Here is a 13,227-nt window from a genome sequence, read left to right as displayed (position 1 = left end):
CAGCCATTTTGAGGAGCAGCGCAGGGTTTCGGAGGCCTCAGCGTTGCAGGCGGCTCCAGAAACGCCGCGCTCTGCCCGTGCACAGAGACGTACCTGCAGCTTCTGTTTCTCATTTCCTGAAGGGCCGGGATGAACAAGAGATCGGGCTCTAGATGACAGCACCAAAGCCTCAGCCACCGCCTGCTTTACACCAAGCCTCAGGTGTTTGGCTGAAGCGGCGACTCCCCCCTCCCCGGCCCACGCTAATCTCCTGCTAACAGAAGCGTGGAAAGGGGGTGGAAGGAGGGGAAAGGAATGAACGATCCCCATGTGTTTTCTGCCCTGTGAATCCAGGCTCAGCCCTGAAACAGCTCAGCTTTTACCCCTGCTGCCAGCAGGGTTTGTAGGTCCGCAGCCACAGTCAGCACACATTGCCCGGCCCACCTCCGCCTCCCCTCCCAGCACCCCGGGGAGGAAAAAAAAAACAAAAAACCCACAGCCTTTGACTCGTGGAGGAAAAAACCCACAGCCTTTGACTTGTTTGCGGTGGATCTGAGCCCTCTGAAGCCGCCGCCGAGCGTGCCTCAACTCCTGGGAACACGTCTGCCCCATCCCAACGCACGCGCGGCCTGCCAGGCGTCCATGCGCTGCCAGGTGCCTGGGGGCATCTGTTTTTACCTGCTGCCTTCGTCTGACATGCCTCACAATGAAACAATTAATACCGCCAGGAATCTGGAGAGGTGGCTGGAAGAGTCAGAACGGGCTCCGTGGTGAAAAAAACCCACGGCCATAACGCACGCCTTCATGTTTGAACTATCTGCTAGGGCAGCCCTGTGTACACAGTGCCCTTACGGGACGGCTCACCCAGGATTTACAGAAATGCTTCTTCCCAAAAGGCCTGGGAAGGAGGGGAAAAGACGAGCCTCAGAGCAGCAGCGAGGTTTTGGCTCTCAGACTAGCCTCCTGAGGTGTTTTTTTTTTTTGCTCGCTGTCAAGGCCTAACTGCTCCAGCAAGTGTATTAAAAGACTGATTCTGCTTCTCCTGGTTAATGAACTGTTCATCAAGGCAGCTCGCTGCACTAACAAAGACTGATGAATGCTGTTCCTGGACTGCTGGCCTCTCCGCACGGAAAGAGCATTTCCTGGGTCTTCACATAAAGCCAAGGAAGTGCTAAAGAATGCTATTTTAATTGACTAGTTATGACCGCATTCTTCAACCTTTTACTGTAAGCATAAGAGAAACTCATTTTTAAATCCGACCAAGACGCTTGATCTTCATAACCAAGGTAAGAATTAGCACTTTGGCAGGAACACCACGGCCGCTTTCTCCCTATCTTTCATACGTTCATTAGCATGCAGATCTCCAGCCGCCAGTGTTTGCTGCCAACATGACCTGTAGCTGCACAGCACCAACTTTATCCTCACTTCCAGCACATCTCCTCTGAACCACACACCACTCCATTGTGCTGCTCCGCAAAATTTTGGCAAGCATTCACTTCGGAAAGGTCCCCCCCTTCTGTCATCACAGGCAGGAGCGATGACCGGGGCTATTTAACCTGCAGGGTTTGGTCTGACCTGAATCAAATGTGCTCAGACAAACACATTTCTGAATTTAAGGCAAAGACAGATCCAAAAAATGGAGTCTGATTTTTAAGGTTAATATCCACACAAACACCGGGAAGAACAACTCTGAAAATGACACATGTTCATCACTGCCTATTCAAAAGCCACTACACCAAATTGCTTTATTTATTTATTATTTATAATACTAGTCTAATAGCTTTTTTTTTTTTTTGAAATAGCCAAGTAGCATCTCTTGAAATTCACCAGATTTATGCTTTCACGACTTGCTTTTGCAAACTTTTGGACTAGCTCCCATGGTCTCAGTATTATGCAGAGCCCCACTTAAATAAAATTTAAATAGCTATGATGCAATCAAAAATCTCCAAGAGTCATCTGTGTGTTCGGAGTTTTTAATCAAGCAAACAATAGCACCAAGCCACTCAGCTTTTCAATTTCACACTCTGGAGCTCTCATACATCAGCTGCCTGATGTTCGTCTAAATCCCATAATTACTCTTCACTTTGCTGACCTCAATAAATAAGTAAACACGCTCAAAGAACGGCACCTTTCTCAATGCAAGCCGGGCCACGGCTCTCGGAGGGAGCGTTACAGGCAGACCCGTGGTTATTTACACACGGCGTGCCTGGTGGCCATCTCACGTCAGAAGCATGTCGAGGCCGCAGAGCGCATGCCCCAGACCCACCGGGCTGCAGGCTGCTGCTCTCAGGCTGGGGTAAAGGTGGCAGGAAAGCACCATGGTGTCTGGAGGAGCTCTCTGCAACGACTTGCCTTTTATTTTAGTTGTTTTCAGCAACTGGGCTTAATATTTTTGCTGTGCGGTGGAAAATAGCAACCTTGTGGAAAAAATCTAGGTAAGATTTCTGAGTTTTGTGTCCTCAGAAAACTTCCCTTTACCTTAGCAAGGCTCAGTGACAGGCTCGTGATGAAGGATGCCGGTTACGGCTGCCAGTAAGGCAGAGGAAGAAGCGTTCGGCTCTTCTATCGGGCTCCTATTTATCCTGATGATGGATAGAGGTACAGCTGCTCTACCGGCTTCATAAAGAACAAGGCTCCCTGGCTTCCTACGGCAGGGCCTCAATGGCAGCCCGAGCTAAAACAAACCAGGAAACCAACCACGCTGCCCGCGCATTACAAGCGGCCCATTGAGAAACAGAGAAGGTTGCATCACTGACACATTCAGGCCTCCGGAGCGGTTTTGCTGAGCCCAATTTCCACGTTTCTGCTCACAGCTGCTCCCAAACCCTGCAGGAGGACACCTGGGACGCAGCGCTTGTAGCCCCAGCCGAACCCATAAAACCCCACAGAACAAGGCAGCAGCTGCAGCTTGGTGTAGGTTCCCTGCTGCAGCTCCCTTACCTTCCTACTGCAAGTCCTGGATCACAGAGGAGTTTATTATTTTCCATGAAGAAAGAAGTGAGGCTTCGTTACCTTAAGATAATTACTGGGAATACTGTCAGCTCTCCATTCCATCAGCGTCTACAAAAAGTTCTTCAAACTCCCTCTGCTCCTTAAGACGAACAAAGTCCTGATGCTCAGGAGCACAAGAAAATCCTCCTGATGAACACACGGATTTCTCAAGCACCGAAGCAGAGACCACCAGACTTGAGACAAGCTCAGCACAATTTCTGTTCCTTGCAGACCTCTGAGCGTGACCCGACCGTGTTAAAACCAGCAGAGTTTTAGGAACTTTCTGATCTCGAATAGGCTCACATATTGTATACGTTATACCTACTTAAGGCCAGCAGTGCAATTCACACGAACTGCAGAGCATCAGCTGCTGTACTTCTGTATCTGCGGTACAGATTCCCTTCCCCTAGGGGAATGAGTGGGAAAAAAGCTTAATAGCAGCCAGCCTACGTTTGTTTACATTGAGGTGAAAGTATTGAGCATGTATAGGAAAAGCAAGGAGAGCTGTGTACATCAGCAAGGAGACCTGGGCATCACTGGACAGGTCAGTAAACGATTATTTCGGCTGCCACTAAGCAAGGCTCGTGAAAGCCTGCATTACCTGCCTTACTTCACCTCTCCTCCTCTTCATCACCAGTGCTCCGGCATCTCCACATGCACATGGGCACCCCTTAGGCTCTCAGAAAATCAGTAAAGTTCTCTCCAACACAAAGATGTCTAATTTTTTTTGTCTTGAGCCTGACAATCAGGAGCTTCCAACAGATTGGTTAGGCTGCATGAAAAATGTGACCGCCTGATGCCACGGGTTCCTTCTATTCATAGGAAGAACCTGGCCTAGAGAGCATTCCCCAGACAACCCATTAGTTATTATCCTCATTAACAGCTGACAAAAAATAAAAAATAAAAGCACTTTTCCCCTTAATTTCAGGTGTTGGATTTCCATATAAAAAAAATAAGCACGTATCTGTGCAAGTAGATATGAATGAAAAAAATATGTATATTGTCACGTGTACCCTCTAAGTACTTTTTTTTTGGTTTTAAATTTGGTTGGTTGGTTTTGAGCTCTGATATTTGGGACATACTTGCTAGCAACTGTCTGGCTTTGTATTTATAACCAGAAATCAGAGAAGTCAAGAGGAAGACTTGTTGACTTTGGAAAATTTGGGTCATACCCTGAAATTCAGACGTTTTGCACATCCTATTTCTTTCCTGCACATCACTCCTTACGCCTGTACCACAGACAATAGTAACAATAGCCCGAATTCAATGGCCAGATCCATCATTAAGTGTTCAGATCTTTATAGCACCATCTTCTTAACAGATTAGAAGTCATCTCCTCAAAGCTGGCTGACACATAGGGCAGCAACGGGGAGAAGAAAGAGGGCTGAGGAACAACACAGCTCTAGCGAGAATCGGTTCACCCGATCGTGTCTCTAAAGAACAATAAATGAAGAGACAGCTCTGGGGAAAAAAAAAAAAAATCAAAACAGGTTGGAGAGGTTTCTGAAAGGTGAGCACATTCAGCCCTCGCGATACTGAATGTGTTCAAAGGAGACGGGGCTGAAAGGACGGAAGCAATAAGGTGGCAAAGGGAGACCAGACGCAGGGAAAGCAGAACATCAGAAGAGGCTGAAATGCAGGCCCATAAAAGCAAGGATACGAATTTGCTGTCACACGGCCAAGTGCAGCACAATTCTGACACCTACACGGGGGCTAGGTTTTCCCGAGAACACCGGGGAGGAGAGGGAAATGAAGAGCATGAAAAACAGCCCCCCAACCCCAACCAAAAGAAGAAAGCACAACCCAAAAAGCGACCTTACGCCGGGGTATAAATCCTTTTCTGCCTTTTTCCCCGATCACCTTCATATCCTGCTCCCGTTGCTATTCTAGACTGAGATCACCGGGAGGTTCACATGACGCCCTGCCCCAAGTCAGAGGCTGTACAGGCAGGTGTTTCACACCAATCACTGCCGCTTGCCAGAAATTCAGCATGGGGTTTTCAGCCTGCCAAATTGCATCCTCAGGCCACTGCTTTCTGCGGGGTTCAAAGGCAGTAATCTCCAGCTCCATCTAGTTTACTTCAAGTGACTCGTGCAGAGCAGACGTCAGCAGAAACGGGTTAGAGTTGGGTTCAGGCGCTCCATTTCCCCCAGCCAGCTCAGAGGCTTTTTGTACTCGAGATTTGATGCTGGAGGGACAATTTAGAGGGTTTTTCCTTCCTCATTTCTGACTACAGGAAGCGTTTACTCCGTACCCTAAACAAAAATGTGATCGCATTACCACCAGTGCTTCATTAAAGAGAAGGTGCAGCACTGTTGTTACGCAGCTTACAGACACCAGGCCCCGCAGCACTCCTGGGAGAAGCTGGGCAGACATCTAGCGTGCCGTGGAGCTGCAGGCAGCGTAAGGAAAAGCCGGCTCCAACCGTCTGACTGCGTCGTAAAATCCCAAGTTTAGCCAGTAACTCGACGTGGCAAGCGGCTTTTTGCTTACACTCACTCCTTTCGGATCCAGCACTTCGTACTCCCAGAACAAAGCCATATTATGTTCTGAGATACGTTAGCATTTTCAGAACTCCGAGCTCACTTCCTGACTGGTTTAAAAAACAACAACAAAAAAAAAAAACAGGTAGCTGAGCCATTCTCACATGTGATTTATATTGCAACAGGCAGCGTTCCCTGAACGTTCAGGCTTTGCAACGCCTGCTTTCAGGAAGATACACACCTCTTTCCTGCTCTGCGAGGAGCTGCTTGCTTTCTTTGCAGCAGATTCCTGCCGCTTGCTACTCACAGGGGCTCCAGAGCACAGGACAAGCTCAGGAGCCTCACGAACCACTGAGTCAGTCCAGAAAGAAAGACAGTTTAACACCCACTTGCACTACACACAGGGGTTTTTTACACCACCACCACGACAGCAAGTGCAAACCAAGTCAAAAAGGTCACTTTCAAGGGGCAAAAATGCATATTTGACCCTTTCTCTTCCTAAAAATACAAAGTTTGTGGTTAAAAATCGGTAGCTGACAACAGCACGGGAGCACTCCCACACACCAGCCCTACCAGAAGCACAGCAGGAGGTCAGACACGCTCCCCGTTTACTATCCCCACCTAAAGCAACTTTGGGAAATGGAGAGAGGGGAGAATTATCTGAGCGTCACACCACTTGGTGCGCTCACACGGTGGTCCTTCTCCCACCCCCAGCTTGAAGATCTGCAGGCAGCTGCACTACCGAGCTCGCGTGCAATAAGCAGGCAGCAGGCAGGCTAAATGAAGGTGAATATATTTACAAGATAGCGCTAAGATCTCCATAACAAACAGTCATTAGCAGATTAGTATTCTGAATCTAATCCAATTAAGAATTTCCTTTGCAAATGCCTGGAGGAGATGGAATTCCTCCGGGAAGACCTTTCCACGTTTTGAAATGCTCCCGTGAGTCATGCCTGCAGGTCCCACGTACCAGGAAAGACCAGCTCCCAAAGCCACTTCATCCAAAGGAACTTCGTCAGGCTCAAACCTCAGCTCCAGGACAGCACCGAAGGAGTTCTCAGCTCCACCAGTCCCAGTCACCGTGAAGCTGGCAGCTCCCCAAGCAAAGGGATGAAACAGCCGAGAACTTTCCTTATTAACAGCCTCACGCCGTGCCCTTTTACAGGATCAGGCCGGATGTTTGCCACGGTGCTGCTCTGTACACGAGCTGCCTGCAGACAAAGCCTAAAGTGAAGCAGTTAAACATCCCCTCGTTGATTTTCAGGATCCTCAGGGCTTGCAAGTCTCACCCCTTCAGGCTGATGGTGGCGATTCACAGCTTGATCCCAACGCCCGGCTCGGGCCAACTCGTGCCCACACTGCAGAATCCGCTCACGGTGCCGGGAGCTGGGATCTGCCAGCCCCCCAAATTAGATCAGTTCGTCCGCTTCTCCTTATCGGCGGTTTTCTGGTGCCCTCGGCTTAAGGTCACAAATTCAGGTTGACCTTATCTGGTTTTGCACCAAGAGATTTAGGCCGAAAATAAGGGGGAGAGAAAAGCTTTCATTGGTACGAGCTCTGCAGAGAACTGCCAGGACCGATCATGTTACCACATCTGCAGACACATGCGCAGTGACCCCGCGCTGGGAAACCAGGCCAGTGAGACTGCTTCCTTCTGGTTTGGGAGCCAGACCACGCTGGCCCCAACAGCACCGAAGTACCAGGACGGGAGATGCAGGGAAAGAAAAGCTGCCTGCCTCTTTTTGCCCCTCTCTTTCCTGTTCTAACAAACTCCATCGGTTAAGACTGAGGGAGTTAAAGCGACATTTTGCACAGAACTGCACTCATACAGATGTTGGAGCAGGCTTTTGCCAGGCGTTTAATGTAAAAACCAAACCAGGAAACCTCAAAATAAAAGCCTTCACCGAGTTAAACTACACGGTTTTTGAAACTGTCGGAAGCACAACGCACACAAATCTCACCATTTATTTAATTCAGAGTCCGGGAGCTGTGCTCCTCCTCAGGTCACTCAGGGCTGAGATAAGCCTCTGGGCAGCTTCCCGGCCACCCTGCCACTCCCGGCAGGGGCAGATGCTTTGGGTCCTTTCAAAGTTTCACCTGAAAGCCGGAGGAAGCCCAAGAGGCACCTTCAGGGCAGGATCAGCAGAGACAATAGCCGGGCTGATGCTCCCCTCCCCTCACCCCCTCCAAAGAATGGGGATTTATGCAAAACTGAGACGGAATGCCGAGATAAGGCAGGGCGGTTTAGACCTGAATGAGGCACGGAAAGAGTTACTAATGTCCCACCAGTTAAACCCAACTCCTTTTTCCATTCTATGCACCGAGCATTTAACCCATGCGACTCAGAGAACATCCCCAAGGCTCAGCTCTGGCTGCTCCTCTTTGCAGCTCCTTTACTCCAGTTCTTCGACAACAGCAGTGCTCGGGAGGAGGCTGCCAAATCGGAGAGGAAACGGAGCCAAACGCTCCAAATATAAACACGGCGAGAGGCAAGTGCTGCAAGGAGTCTGATGGAGCTCGCGGGCCCCGCTCGGGATTTGGCGTGCTTGTCCCAGCAGGGCTGCGGGGAGATGCAGCCCGGGGGGGAGAAGCTGTTTTGCCAGGCAGCATCCCGACACCGTGTGCTTACGGTTAAGGGGCAGTCGGTGGGATTTAGGCAGCTCCCACCCTAGCAGCACAGCTCCCAAAGCCAGCAGCAGGCGGTTTTAAGAAGGACTCGGAACGGCGGCGCCCGGCGAGGTGAGCGATTTCCAAGAGGGCTCCTCCAAGCAGAAACTCGCAGCGAGGCTTGAAAGGGAACACAACACTGGGCTGCCGTTGCTCCCCTCCCCCAGCTCGCTCCCGAAACTTTTCCTCTCGCAGGGATCTCTCTAATCCTCCGCTGAGGCTGGAACGAATTCGCAGCACCGCTCGCTCCGCGAACCGGCTTCGACACGAACTCTGTTTACCCACAGCTTAAGAAAACACAGGGAGTTCTAGCAACCACACACCAGGAGGGGGATGTAAGTGGGAAGGATAGCAGAAGCGCTGGGAAATAAAATGGTTTTTCAACTGCATGAAGGCAGGGCACACACACACCGTTAGCACAGAACTCTGCTCTGCTTCCACCAAGTACCAAGGGGAGAAAAAAGCCTCTCTGGAAGTTCAAACCTGAAGACAGTCACCTGGCTGCGATATTAATCCAAGTTTGTCAAAATTAAGTATCCGGAAGGGATTGCACACTTCCCCAACCGAGGCAGGTTATCTGTGACCTCCCGCAGCAGCACCCAGAGGAGCCATACACCCAGCGAGTGATTTGAGTGATTCGGAGCTGGTGCTGTGAGAAGAGCCCAAACCCTCCCAGCAGCCGAGCCGGGGAGGCGCTTCCACCCACGGAAACTCAGCCACTTCCACGGCAGAGCTGGGTGTCTACCCTCAGAGACACGCAGCACCACCAGCTGCGAGATTCTCAGCATTTTGGCCGAGCATTTTCTGGTTTCTGTAGAAGACGGAGGGTTTGGGGGCTATGTTGCTTGTTCTTATTTATGCCAGTTCTTATTTCCCAGCAGGGCTCAGCGGAACAACTGCAAAGAGCGCGAGGACCACGTGCGGCGCCTCGCATACCGACACAACCCCAGCACAGCAGCACTGCGTGACCCGTGCAGCTCCTTTTTCAAGGAAAGGCAAGCTTGGGAGCCACGAACTTCTTCCCTAAAGAACCAACGTGCAGGTGTGCACAACACGACACCGAGGAGCCTTCCCTACACAGAAACCATTCTGGTTTCTGGGCCAGGCTTGTCTCCAGCCCGCTGCATTAACCCAGGCCGATCACACCTTGCCTTTCATTTTCCATCACGGTACCTCTCCCACACAGCACCGACCACAACCCCTTGGCCTACGAGGAGCTTTTTGTTTTCTATATTGATAATAAATGCAACCTGGTGCTAGAGCTGGCAATAAATATTTAAAGAACGGTTAAGCTGTTGACACAATTCAGCTACCATGCTACAGCAGCGTATTTAAAGTGCTGTTCCAATTACTTAAAACAAGCATTGCATTACAGCTGCTGCTCTTTAAATAAAAAAAAAAAAAAAAGAAAAAGAAAGGAGGCAGAAAGGAAGCTGCAAGTGCTGCCTTTATGCCTAAGTTTATATCCAGAACGGAAGTTTACTTTAAGCAAGATGTAGGAGGTAAAGGGGAAGAAAACATGGAAAGAAAAGCCCAGCATCCCTCTGACACAACCTGGCCTGCTCGGAGGACTCGGCAGGAAGGCAGGACGGGGCCCTCAGGAGCAGCACACAGCAGGGTTTGGGCTTTTGCTGGTCATCCGAATGCTCACCACCCAGGAGATATCCCAAGGAAGGTGAGAAAAGCAGGAACAAACAATCAGAACTGCACCTTCTGATCCTGTCCTGAAGGGCGACTAGTTAGCCAAAGGGTTTTTGTGATTATAACGCAAACCAACTCAACCCTGGTACAGCCAAAGCTCCCCAGCTGCCTGGCTTACACGGCCATTTCCCACCGACCAGCTGCAAGAAACTTCCCAGATTAAGTCACGAAATTTAGCCAGATTTAGCCCTGCACCGAACAGACTCGTTTACAGCCGAGGTTAACCAGGATCCAGAGCCAACCAAGAAACTTTGCAGCCTTCGTGACAGGTCTCCTGTCTCAAAATCTAACATCCTAGCCTCAGCAAGAGAAAGCTCAGGATGTGCTTGAGAGTATCTGAAAGCAAACGCCGCGTTTTAACCAAATACGCCCAAAATAAGAAGGAAAAACCTTAAATTAAAGCCCACCGAGATGGTCGGATGAAAAAAAAACCTTGGTGCCATTCTAGCAAGCGCGGAGGATGTGCAGCACCAGCAGCAGCACTTCCCCGGGGCAGGAGGGATGATGTCATGGCTGCTACAGCATTGTCGGGTGAGCCTGGCCCTGCGCTGCTAACGGGACACTCCCTGCACGGCTGCGGCCGCACGCTCAGCCTCCCCGGTATCAGCAATCCCTTTAATAAGTGCTCAGAGACCTGCAATTAGCATAGAAACACGGCATAACCACCAAGCAAAAAAATAATAGGAGAAAAAAAAAAGAGACAGCTGGAACAGGGCAGCAAACAAAGCTCCAAAGCATGAAAGAGAGAAAGGAATGCGGTTAAAAAAAAATCTCCCCTAAGGAAGAATCCTCCGTGCGCCCGAGCTCCAGCTGTTTGACTCGCCCCGCTCCCTCCTCCACCCCATTTCCCCGCTCTGCCTGCGCTCGTTTCGCACCAGCCACCAGCCCCGTGGTAACTGTTGAGCAGCCTCTGCCCCACCTGGGCTCTCCCCCCCCGCGCGGGAGAGGAGAGAAACTTCGGGGCTGGGAAAAAAGTTCAGGTGCTTTTTCTCCTCCGCCGTCAGGCTTTTGTGCGGACCCGGTGCCCTCCTCCCCGCTGCAGCCTCGCAAACCGCCTCCGCACGCGCACCTCCGCGCCACGGCCCCGAGATTTGCATGCAGGAAAAAAAAAAAAAAGCAAAAAAAAATAAAAAAAAAAAGCTCTGCCTTTTTATCAACAAAGCCGCACCGACTCCGGGCACGGAGAAGAGCCGGCCGCCCCCCAAAATCCACGGCGCTTGGATGAGCCAAGCAGGTCTCCGGAGTCAGGAGGAAGGCAAAAAAAAAGGAGGGAAAGGAATAAGCCGGGCCAATTTTTAAACTCCACAGGCCCGGATTTCCACGGAGGGGGAGGAAAAGGGAAGGTATTTGCGCCGTTGAGCTACCCGGCGAGGGCCGCGAGGGTTGGGGAGTCATATATGCAGCCAAAATGGCGCTGAGAATAAAAATATAATTTAAAGGAAGGTCGCCATATTGTAAACAGTGAGGCAGGGAGACACAGAGGCAGCAACCTCCATTATTCCCAGCAGCTGCAGCAGCACGGAAGCGCTGGGAGAACGTCAGGCCCCACGCGGGGGGGAGACGCGGCCGCGGCTTCCACCCCACATCCCGGGGGGGCTGGAGACCCCCGGGGGGGCGTCCCCCTAGGGGGTGAGGGGTGAGGAGGGGAGGCCGAAGGCCCCAGGGGGAGGCGGCAGGGCTGGCGCGGGCAGGAGCAGCCAGGCTGAGGCCTCGCCGCTCCTCGGGGCCTCTCGGCACAAAAAGAAAAGAAGCTGGAGGTGCCCTGGGGGGTGTCGCGGTGGCTGCACCCCAAAAAAAACACAGAGGGGGTGCTGCCTTCGTGCTGGGGATCTCCCAAAGGGGTTTCATTCCTCCTTGATTTTTTTAAGGTTGGCCTCCCGGCCCCGTTTGGCCCTGCTGGATCTAACGGGGAGCTGCCGGAGGAGGAGGAGGGAGGGAAGGACGTGGAGGGAGACGGAGGAAGGCAGCGACGGCGGCGGGAGCCTTACCAGCACTGGAGGTGGAAGGCGGCGGGGCAGTGGTCGCAGCAGAGCAGGTCCCCTCCTTCCTTGCAGCTATCGCAGCTGTCGTGGTTGGTGGCCCTGCCGCTCCGCCGGGGCTCCTTCTCGGGCCTCCTGCTCTTCTTCTCCCCGTCCTCGCTCTTGGGGGGAGCCAGCAGGGCCTGGATTTGCTGCGTGCACGCACACAACACACACAGAGAGACACAAAAACCCCCAGCGGGGCTCTCAGGGGCTGCTCCACACCCCAACCCCACCCCCCCCCCTCAACCCCACGACCCCCAGCACCACCCCACGACCCCCCCACACCCTTCTCCTTGCCTCAGAGTGGGGGGGGGGATGGCGGCGGCCGGGCCCGCCCTGCGCCCTGCAGGGGCCTCTCCCGGGGGCTGGGCGAGCCGCCGCCTTCCCTCCACACTTCCTTCTATGGCCACAGGGCTTTTTTTTTTTAATTTTTAATTTTTAGGGGGGGTCCCCATGTGTGTATGTGTGTGCAGACACCGGGAGCGGGGTGGGCAAGCGGGGCCCGGTGTTTGTGCCCCCCCCCCCCTTCCTTCCTCCTCCTCCTCCTCCTCCTCCTCCCGCCGGCCGGGCCTCACCTCCATCAGCCCCCCGGAGGTGTCCAGGTCGTAGACGATCGTCTTGGTCTCCATCTTCTCCCACATTCAGCCAGCCCCGGGAGCGGCCCCCCCCGCCCCGAGCCCTCACACACACACACACACACACACACACACACACAGAGCACCGGGCAGGCGGACAGCAACCGGAGAGGAGCAACCGGGAGAGGAGAGAGGGCACCGTGAGGAGAGGGCACCGTGAGGGGAGCCCCCCCCCCCCTTGCCCAGCGGCCTCGGCCCTACCCCACGGGCCTCCGCGCTCCGCCCGCCGCCGTCCTCCTCCTCCTCAGCACCCAGCCGGGCCCGGGGGCGGCTGCGGGGGGCCGGCCGCCCTCTGCCATCACCGTCACAGCGCGCAGGGCTCGGGGGCTGAGGGGATTTTTGGGGTGAGGGGGGAGCGGCCCCGGCCCCAGCAGCGCCCCCGGCTCCGCTCCGCACCCGCCCGGGCCCCGCCGCCGCCGCCGCCGCCCCCCGCGCACGCGCAGCCCGCGCCTCACCGCCCCCCCCCCCCCTCCTCACACTGCGCATGCGCGGCCCGCGCCGCCGCCGCCACCGCCTCCCGCCCGCCCGGCGGAGGAAGGGGGTGGGCACTGCGCATGCGCGGCGCTCGCCCCGCCTCTTTTTCCCGCCCACCCGGCTCGCCCCGCCTCTTTTCCCGCGCAGGCGCGGCGCATGCGTAGTGGGGGGGAGAAGGAGGGTGCGCGCGCGCAAGCGCGTGGCCGCCGGCACGTTCGCGGTGACGTCACGGCGCGGGGTTTGGCGCGCCTGACGTCACCGCGGCGCGGGCCCCGC

General features: G+C 53.6%; 1 protein-coding gene across 2 annotated transcripts in view; it reads right to left on the bottom strand.

Moving 5' to 3' along the window:
- Window positions 1–12,923, bottom strand: part of PHF12 (PHD finger protein 12) — a 30,724-nt gene extending 17,801 nt beyond the window's left edge. For both annotated transcript variants that reach the window (XM_027472661.3, XM_027472662.3), the window contains exons 1-2: window positions 12,418–12,923; window positions 11,810–11,991 (exon numbers count right to left, since the gene is read on the bottom strand). In XM_027472661.3, the coding sequence (XP_027328462.1) occupies window positions 11,810–11,991; window positions 12,418–12,483 (248 nt within the window). In that variant the 5' untranslated portion in view covers window positions 12,484–12,923. The remainder of the gene's footprint in view (window positions 1–11,809; window positions 11,992–12,417) is intronic.
- Between the last annotated feature and the right edge of the window lie 304 nt (window positions 12,924–13,227).

The sequence above is a fragment of the Anas platyrhynchos genome, chromosome 20 (genome assembly GCF_047663525.1).
Source record: "Anas platyrhynchos isolate ZD024472 breed Pekin duck chromosome 20, IASCAAS_PekinDuck_T2T, whole genome shotgun sequence".
Lineage (NCBI taxonomy): Eukaryota > Metazoa > Chordata > Aves > Anseriformes > Anatidae > Anas > Anas platyrhynchos.
The sequence above is the reverse complement of the archived record's forward strand: the minus strand, read 5'-3'. Positions and strand labels throughout refer to the sequence as shown.